We start from the raw sequence: 9,829 nt of genomic DNA, 5'->3' as shown, positions 1-9,829 counted from the left end.
CTCCTGTGCAAGGTCAGCCCCACGCAGCGGACATGCTGACGTGGCTCCTGTGCAAGGTCAGCCCCATGCAGTGGACGTGCTGACGTGGCTCCTGAGCACTGCCTGTGACAGTCAGCCCCACGCAGTGGACATGAAGACGCGCTTCCCGTGCACCACCTGTGGTGCAGTCAGCCCTGGTCAGCCCCACACAGCGGATGTGCCAACGTAGCTCCCGAGGTGGGAAGAAACCTGGACGCCCCAGGGGCCCTTCTCCTGCTCAGGGTGTGACTTCTAAATAAACGTGTGAGACAAAATGGAACCTGCTCTCCCTGGCAATGAGTTGGAGGGAGGCCGGGTGCCACCCTTGGCCAGCGGGATCGGCACCACTGGCTCATTTGTAGGTGAGAATGAGCTGCTCCCACAAACCCCCTCTGCATAAAAATGAAAGCGGAAAAATGACAGTTGAGCTTGACGGTTTCCCAGCACCTAGTTTGGCAGCCTCCCCGAGAGTCCCCAACGTTGCTCCTGGAGTTCCACGTGGGCAGCACTAGAAATGACGGCAAAGCAACTACTTTCTACCATGGCGTCGTGTGTGCTCAGGATAAAGCCAGGAGGAAGGCGGCTTTGGGGACTTGTAATTACGGAGCCATGGGTGACCTCTGTCCTTGCAGCAGGTTAGATCAGCACAGGTCCTGGTGCTGCCGGCCCCGAGCTCCACTCCTGCAAGTGCTTGTCAAAATGCCAGAAGTAATTACATGGCTGTTCCGAATGGAGTAATGGGGTGCAGCTCCCGTCTCCTATTCCCTAAAGCCTCCAGTTCACACACTGCGGCGCCCCCGACCACGCAGCAGGTCCAGCAGGTGATGGGCCCTGTGCACTGAGCCTGTGGGGCAGCAGTGCAGACCCCCAGGCCCCCAGCCCACCCGTCCCACGCGCGCCCACCCTTCCCACGCGTGCCCACGCGTACCCACGCGTACCCACGCGCGCCCACCCTTCCCACGCGCGCCCACCCTTCCCACGTGCACCCACCACTCCTTTGTCTTTTCTCCTGGAGGCTCCTCTTTTTAGTTACTCCCCTTTGCCTGTTTCTGTAAGGTGCCGTGAGTCAGGAATGCTCCAAGAGCAGGATGAGAGTGTGGCATGTCTCCCCAGCATCTCCCTGGCCCACCCTCAGCCTCGCCTCAGCAGGGCGAGCTGTGGATCCTCCACCTAGTGGCTGCAGAGCGGCAGGATGAGTGTGAGCACTGCACCAGCCGCAGCCAAGGCCCCGGCACCCCCAGCACGTGCTGATCCTGGGCAGCAGCTCAGCTCCACTGAGCATGTGACACAGAGGCCCACACGCAGAGGAACCTGGAACCCCAGGCCAGGCTGCCCAGGCCACCCCTCCAGCCCCACTGCTCGGTGCTGTTTCCTCAGCTGTGCCCTGGGGGTCGGGTGAAGGGGAACACCGGGATCATGTCCCCGGAAGACCCTCCTAGGAGAGTGCGGGTCCCTGGAGTCACTTTCATCAGTTTGACAGGTGTCTCATTCACCTGCACATGGGGACAATTTTCTCAGCAAGTGGCTTTTTTGAGCATTTCCAAAGCATCCTCCTTCATTTCCAATTAGAGTGTAACTTCCTTTCCACTCTCATGGCTCAGGATTTCCTCTTGTTCCAATGTCTTAATCATGAGCGTGGATGGGCCCCACCAGCATGCAGCTCCACCCCACGTGGCCTCCGTGGGGAGAGGTGTGTGGGAGTGTGGATGGCTTTGGGCCCCACCAGCAGGCAGCTCCACCCCGCATGGCCTCTGTGGGGAATGGTGTGTGTGGGAGCGTGGATGGCTTTGGGATCCCCCGCTGGTGACCAGCACACGGCTCCACCCCACGTGGCCTCTGTGGAGAGTGGGTGTGGGAGGCGTGGATGGCTTTGGGCCCCCCTACGCTGGTGACCAGCACGCAGCTCCACCCCGCATGGCCTCTGTGGGGACTGGGTGTGGGGGAGTCAGATGACAGACGTCTGCTGCTTGTGGACCAATGCTGAGGGAGGCACCCCTGCCCCTCCCCTGTGGCCACCCTGCCTGTGTCTACATCAGCAGAGCTGATTTGACCAGCTGCAGCGAAATTCAGGCCCAAGTCCTTGTTAGTGGGTGCTGAAGACGAGGTTCCCACACTATGAAGTCTGATTCTGAATTCCACCTTGCCAGCCTCTTCCTGGTATGTCCTTGGCACTGGACTCCACACCCAGGCTAAACCAATCACGTTCCTCACTCCGTCAGCCCCCGAGACCCACACTAGTCCCGATGCTCTGCCCGAAGCCAGCTTCCCTGTGGAGCTTTGTCTAAGCCCTGCCCTGACCTCCCAGATGTGGCATCCAGTGCCCCAGAGAGCTCCGGTCTGAACGTCCCCAGCACCAGGCGGGGGCCGCTGACTTCCAGAGTGACACCACCGTCGGGAGGTGCGACGCTTTGCTGGGGACAGACTCTGCACAGGGTGGACCCGACCGTGGAGTGCCGATGCCTGCCTGGGGTCGACAGTGAAGGCTGGCTGGGTGGTAAGTATGTGTCACAGAGGAATTCGCTTCACTTCACCATTACACTTTTCAAAATAAACATGTTTTGTCTGCTTTACCCGGAAGCCAGAAGCCTGGGCAGCCCTCGCTCCAGCAGAGAGGCCTCTGACTAACCCGGAACACTGCAGGCTGCGGGGTCTGGCCATTGGCACAGAGTCCATTTCTGAGCCGGGATTCAAGGGAGGTTCAGGAGAGAGGAGGGGAGCGTCTGCCTCCACGTGGACACCCTACATGTGAGACACGAAACACGGAGAGCAGCACAACAGAGGAGACCCTGCTCCGACGCTCAGCATGTGGAAGCAGGAGGACGTCACGGAAAGTCACGGAGGTGCTGCTACTGAATGACACAGGGCGCCCTCCCCAGGCTGAGAAACGAGGACGGCTGGATGCCGTGTCTTAGAGGCTGTCAGGTGGAGGACGCTGAGGTCACACGGAGGGAAACTGCTCAGGACGGGAGACCCCATGAGCCTCATCCCACCACATGGGGTCAACACAGGAGCCCCCTATGAGCCACACCCCCACCACGCAGGCTGAGGGTGGGAAACACACCCTCTGTGGCGCCCCAGAGGGAAGTTTGAAGACACAGCCTGAACTCGGCCAAGCACATGAGGGGATTCCCGGCAACAAAGCGGCAAACCACGGGCAGCCCCACAGGTCACCAGTGGGGATCTTGGAAGACTGGGAGCCAGCCAAAGCAAACACTGTTTCTGAAGAATGACTCCTTACCTTTTCTTTGAAAGGAGCAATACAAAGATGAATCAGAAATATAGTATTTAAGAAGAAACTACCAAGGAAGTAAAGAGTAGAAAGGGTTTTTCTGTTCTGCCAGTTAGACTGGACGGCTGAGCCGTGGAGATTCACAGTGGCTCCCAGTCACTGCTGTGGACTCTGCGGTACAGTAAGTGCCTCCTTGAGCAAAACCCACTTATTTTTAATATTCACTAATACCCGTGCTCATGCCCAAGGTCCATAAATTAGCAGAATTCCCGGAAAAGCATCGCCCAGGGTGAAGCAGAGACTCTGAGTAATGAAAAGCGGCTGCTCTCCTCATTCGGCATCAAATCCACACGACGTTTAATGGGGACTAATGTGGGATTAACTACACTCCGATTCATGACGTTTTGTATCATTCTGTATAAAATTAGCAAAATGAATGCCTTTTGAGTTCTGCTGCCAGGGTGGCGTCTCCTGCATCAATAACAGCAGGAGATGTCAGCAGCCTCAGTCCGCAGGCCCGTGGGGGAACCAGGCCCAGGCAGCCACTGGGCTCCAGGCAGCTGGCAGGTGCACGCAGCACCCAGCAGCTTCAGCAGCGGATCTGGAGTTCCGCATGCTGGTGACAAACACAGGCAACATGACTTGTTCTTCCGAGGGTGTCTGCCATCACCGGAGGGCGTTTGTGCCAACACTATTAGGATTCCACGTCATGTTTTATAACTTGAGATCACAAGAAACTCCTTTCGAGGTTGGAACTCTTCCCTGCTCTCACGTCAGCCTGTCTACGTCTCATCTGAAATGCCTCTCGGTGAGAAGCCCCTCTTCACCATGCCAAGTGCTCGCCCGAGGCTGACGGGCCGGCACCACCACACAGGGGCATGTTCGCCCCCTGACTCATGGTCACACATTCTTTTTTATAATCTTTTTCTTTTTTTTTTTGAGACAGGGTCTCCCTCTGTGGCCCAGGCCGGAGTTCAGTGGTGCAATCTTGGCTCACTGCAACTTCCGCCTCTTGGGTTCAAGCACTTCTCCCACCTCAGCCTCCCGAGTAACTGAGATTACAGGTTCGTGCCATCACACCCAGCTACATTTCTTTTTTGGATTTTTAGTAGAGATGGGGTTTCACCATATTGGTCAGGCTGCTCTCAAACTCCCAACCTCAAGTGATTGGCCCAGCCTAGCCTCCCAACATGCTGGGATTACAGGCATGAGCCAGTGGGCCCGGCCAATCTTTCCTTATACATCATAGAATTATGGCACATCCACAACACCACAGAACTATTCAAAATATTTAAAAACTAATTCTTTAAAAATTATACATGAGTGTAAACAATTTTGCACACATATGACAAGCAAGAAACATTCTGACTCGCTCAGCCACGGGAGTTACCATGGATGCACTGGTGCCAGTGAGCAAATGCAGGTGTTTAGAAAGTTGTTGACATGAGACCCAAACCCACATTTCATGTGTGACTCCCCCTTGCTGCAGCACTTTGCTAAATAACATGAACACTCGAAATGACCGAGAAACTAGCTTTCAAATAATCAGCCTCATTTTCCCTAGAAAGCCGTAAAATAAACCAGAGGCCCCTGACTGGGAGTATGTCCTGACAATTTTTAAAAAGATAACAAGATGGCCATTCCTAGCATCCGTGAGTCCAGCAAACCTAACTCTAGTGGCACCACTCCCCCGTGCTGGAGAAACGGTCAGTCCTGCAGTGACCGTGGGTGCATGTCTGCATAAAACCTGATCGCCGATTTGGTCTTAAATATGTTCAATAATCATGTCTGACGGGGAGCTGGTGCAAGAGAAACAGGCTGTGGGGGGAAGCAGGCACAGACGCCATGGCTGGGACCCTCACTCCTTCCTGTGCGCAGTGTTTGGCGTAGAAGCCACTAGCTTCTCGCGCTGGGCCGCACAGCTGGAGGGAGCACAGTGGGCTGCTTTGCCGAGTTGCACCCCAGCTTCACGGGCCTCACAGCAAAGCATGGCGGCAAAATGAAGACTGCGGATTCAAATCTCCACAAAGCTTAAATCAGACTGCAGAAGTTTGGCACACTTTGCAAACAATTGTATTTCGACCACAAATCCTCAGCCCCCTAAATCACCAGCTAGAGCAAAGGAGTCACTGAGGGCACAAGGACATCCCATAAGCGAAACCGAAAGCAACCAAAGCAGACAGGACCAGAGATTCATTCCACCCACAGAACAAGGCGGCTGCTTCGTGCCTTGGTTACGCGCACCAGAAAAAGAAACTTCAAGTTTACAGGTGCCAGTACAGTGGCGCTTCCATCAATGAGAACTAAATATTGAAATCCTGAAATGAACCACAGTATCCTGCTGCATTTTACACTGGGAAAAAAAGACACACATTTAAGCAGAAAATAGTTCACAGACTCAGCAACATAAAGGGTTCACTAAAACCAAGAGTCGTGTGCGCGGCTGGGTCGGCCGCTCCACCCACTTTACCAGCGATTACAGAATGCCAGCGCCCTGCCTGCGGAGCGGGCCTCACACACAGAAACCTGGGGCTGAAGTTCTGTGACGCTTCCTGGACTTTTTGTACTAGGCAGGAAGATTAAACAATTTGCTCTGTAAGAGTTTTCAACAAGCTAAAAAAAAGAAACATCAGGTTGAGGAAAACGCAAACATCAGGCCCACCCATTCTGCTCCTCAAGGCTCTGGTGAGTGAAGCTTTGTCTTTTTCCCTCAATGACCATTTTAATCACATCACAAAGATCACTCAAGCTCTATCGGTAAGTGCATCTCAAAAACGTGTGATTCACAACGCCCAGAACCCTGGGCTGTGAACGCTGAGACCATCTGGAAGTCGGCCGGTTTTTATGGGAAACTTCCAGATCCCACGCGGCATCTCTGCCCACCAGACGGGAGCGGGGCCGGTTTGTGCTCCTGGTCTGGTACAAAATGAAAACCTCGAAGCAAAATTGCAGGTGCCCTGCACACAGTGGGGTTACTACAAACAGTAAATCTTGCTTTTCCAAAAGCCGCACTTGCTCTCGGTGACACGCAGCCCTGTGTGTCCTGCCTTCTGTCTGAGCCAGTTCCATGTATCAGGGCGGTCCGGCCCTCTCCAGCAGTGACGTCCCAGATGGTGCCCACGGACCACCAACGGCCCCTCCCCTGCAGGACATGCCAGCTTTCCATGGAAACTGTGAGCTTCCTTTCGGGTTGCTCCATATATGTACTGTCAGGCCCTCTCTGCCCTGGCTGTGTGCGTGCATGTGTGTGAGCGCACGCACATGTGTGTGAGTGTGTGTACGTGTGTGCATGGAAGGAGCCTCACCTGTGGCCTTCTGCACATCCGCAGTGGTCATGTTTTGGACATTGGCGCTCACTTTGAAGGTCACTGCTGGTCCAAGAACCCTGGAAGAGATGATTTGAAATAAGTTCATAACAGTCCACGTGCCACACTGCTTTTCTGAAAACGTGGAAAACACTGGTATGTTTTTAAAAACACAAACATCCGAGGCCACTGCGGCTCCAGGCGTGAACTCCACAGGACATCAGTTTTCGTTCCCACTGTGATCTTTTGTTTCCATTTTCCAGTAATTCCGTTTCCAAAACACACTTCACAGTGTAATACGTATACTAAAAAAATCAAATCAACCGCCAGACCCAACAATAGCAAGCAGATACTCTTGCCAGGAAAAAAGGAAGTCGCTATTGAAATAGATTTTAGTCTTTGTCCCCAAGGGAGATGTATGAATCAAGAACGGAGAGGAGAAAGACTCATATTTTAAAAATGCTTTTGACAGGAACCATTTTAAAAACTACCAAAGTCATTAGGAAGTCCTCTGCATAAAAACAGCTGGCAGGGAATTGCAAGGCAGGAATTATCAAAATTGTTTGAAGCTTTTTAAATGCTATGTCAACCACAATTTAGAAAAAATACATTCCTTTCTTAACCATTTAATTCATCTGAAAACCCCACATGCAGTAGGAACTGGATACCGTGCCTAGCCCTCTCAAAACGAATTAGGAATGCAAGGTCCGTTCCCAAAGGCAGACACACCCCACGTCCACAGAGGGCAGCCATGGGTAGCTCTTCCTGGAACGACCCCTTCAATGTCTTCTAAGGGATAAATCCCAGGAACAGACAAGAAATGCCAAGAGGACCCAATTTAGGTGGCAGACGGCCGCTAAGGCTGTGGGCTCCTGGTCCCTGGGAGGTGCCTGCGCTCCCATCTAAGCTGTTAAACTCTGCCCAAGTGGATACCACGGAGCCCAGGGCCCCTTGCTGTCCCCACCGCAGCCACACACCCCTGCTGACGGGTACAAGCCCAGCTGGCGGGAAATGCCACAGGCTGGCCACCCCCCCCCCCTTCCCCCCGCCCCCCCCCCCCCCCCCCCCGCCCGCCTCCCCCATCCCCACTCCCCTTCCCCCCCCACCTCCCCACTCCTCTGCACCCGCCTTCCCTAGCTCCTCCACCACAGGCTCATCCCAAGGCAGCACAGGACACGGGGCCATGGATTTTGCACCCAAAATACTTTCAATCTCACATGTATTTGCGATTCAAGTATCTCTGCTCATGATACTTTGGTCCCAAGCTCTGGTCTTCCTCCTCGGGACTTGTGCCCACTCTCCTCTGCGTGCAAACCCCTGGTGAAGGGAGACTGCTGTGCCCTTGAAGGCGGCACCACTGCCACCCTAACACCGAGGCTGAATATTCCACGCAGAAGTCTCAGCATCACCTTGAACTCAACAAGGTCTCCCCCGAAACAGCAGCTGCTCTGAGGAGCAGACACGTTCTAACCTTACAGATGTCCCCTTTGGCTTCCTTATGCCAGAAATATCCAGCTAGTCACCAAATTCTGCAGAAAGCCCTGGAAAATGCACCACATCCATGGCTGTCTCTTGGTTCCCACTGTGAACCTTCCAGCCCAAGCCTGTGCTGCCTCACAGCGGAGCTGAGTGACTTCCTGTGTCCAGCTCTCCTGCACACAGAATGTCCCTGGGAGCTGCCTCCAGGGACCCATCATGGAGTAGGGACTGGTGCCTCCTTCTCCAGCCCAGGTTAGTCCCAGCCCCCAGCCCCCCGCCTGTCTGCAGTGCCCCGGCTGACCACGGAGCAGGGACCAGCGTGTCCTTCTCCAGCCCAGGTTGAAGTCCCAGCCCTGGGCCCCCGGCCTGTCTGCAGTGCGTCGGCTGGGCCCTCTGTTGGTCCCACCTACGGGCCCTTGGATAGGAGGAGGCCACTCCCTTCCTGGACTGCAGCTCTCCTGCCAAGGACATCCCCTCACTCGTGAGTGCTGAGTTCTGCCCCCGTCCAAGCCCTTCTCCCGAGGGAGCACCATGATAGTGGCAGATTCTCCCTGTCTGCAGAACCTTCCAGAAGTGCCCTAAGTGCCTGATATTTAGGCTCAAATGGTACACGGGACACTTTATAGATGTTTTCCTCCTTCAGGCATGCGTGATGACTCCTGCCAGGACCTCAGGCACGCAGATGATCAATTCATATTGTAACCGGTTCAACGCTTGTGTTGAATGGCTTTTTACAATTAAGAGAAAGTCCTCATTAACACAAGCAGCATCCTCTACCCCCGAAACAACACTGGGAGCAGAGCGCCCAGTCACAGGGCTTCGAGCTTCCGTGAAACTGAATCTAAACCACATCTGAAGCATTCCCTGACACATGGGGCTGAGCTTTCCTAACCCCAACGTTCCCTCAGGTGCAGAAAGTTTTCGTTAAAGTCTAGGAGCTAACACTTGGTTTCTCAGAGTCCAAAGACCCAGACCCTGTGCCAGGAAGACACATGTGATCCACGCGTGGCCCCATATTGCATGGTGAGGGCCACAGGAGAGACCCATGCAGCGTGTCCTTCGTCGCATGCAAGCTGAGCGCCACCGTCATGTGAGGCCATGGTCGTCACCAGGGAGTGAGTGCTCCTGCCACCCTGGGGGCACACCTCGCACGCAGCGAGCACCCAGCGACCCTTGCCGGCAGCACCAGCGAGACCCAGATGCCTGTGGCCGAGATGCATGGAGCCCTGGCCCCAGCCCTTGTGCCCTCAGGAGCGTGCAGGAGGATGATGCCATGAGGCCCATTCTAGAGGACACTCAGGGTGTCGGTAATGTGACCCGGACCGCATAACCCTCCCTAACCTGAACACACACAAGCTCTTCCCTCAGCCCACAGCGGCTGCTCTCCATCCCGAGGCCTCACTGCAGGCCTCATTCTGTGAGTCGCTGTTCTGTGGCCCTGCTAGGCCTTTCAGCTGGGCCTCAGTCCACTCAGCTCTCAAGTGTGGCAAGGCCCCCGGGGCCTCTCGGGCTGGCTCTGGCCCAGGAGACTGGTTTTCAATAAAGTCTGGTACCCAGGCCCAGAGGGTCTACAAGTAAAGAGGGCAACTGGTGGCTCCAGAGCTGAGCTCCTGGATCTGCCCCTGGCAGATCAGCAGCAGAGACTCCTCCCCGCAGGAAGACCTTGTCCCGTGCTTGTTACCAAGCCCCACACTTCTGCTGTGCAGGAGGCAGGCGGCTGAGTGCTGTGCATCCAGGCGAGAGGCTTCCAGGGAGGGAGGCCAGCAGTCCCACCACGAGAGGCTTCCAGGAGGGAGGC

The 9,829-nt window shown here is 55.0% G+C and overlaps 1 protein-coding gene across 2 annotated transcripts in view; it reads right to left on the bottom strand.

Annotated features, from left to right (window-relative positions):
* Positions 1–9,829, bottom strand: part of PTPRN2 (protein tyrosine phosphatase receptor type N2) — an 831,505-nt gene that overhangs the window by 499,602 nt on the left and 322,074 nt on the right. For both annotated transcript variants that reach the window (XM_032244877.1, XM_032244876.1), the window contains one exon: positions 6,553–6,632. In XM_032244877.1, the coding sequence (XP_032100768.1) occupies positions 6,553–6,632 (80 nt within the window). The remainder of the gene's footprint in view (positions 1–6,552; positions 6,633–9,829) is intronic.

This window comes from Sapajus apella, unplaced genomic scaffold, assembly GCF_009761245.1.
Source record: "Sapajus apella isolate SASKATOON/1434 unplaced genomic scaffold, GSC_monkey_1.0 scaffold56, whole genome shotgun sequence".
NCBI classification, from domain to species: domain Eukaryota; kingdom Metazoa; phylum Chordata; class Mammalia; order Primates; family Cebidae; genus Sapajus; species Sapajus apella.
The sequence above is the reverse complement of the archived record's forward strand: the minus strand, read 5'-3'. Positions and strand labels throughout refer to the sequence as shown.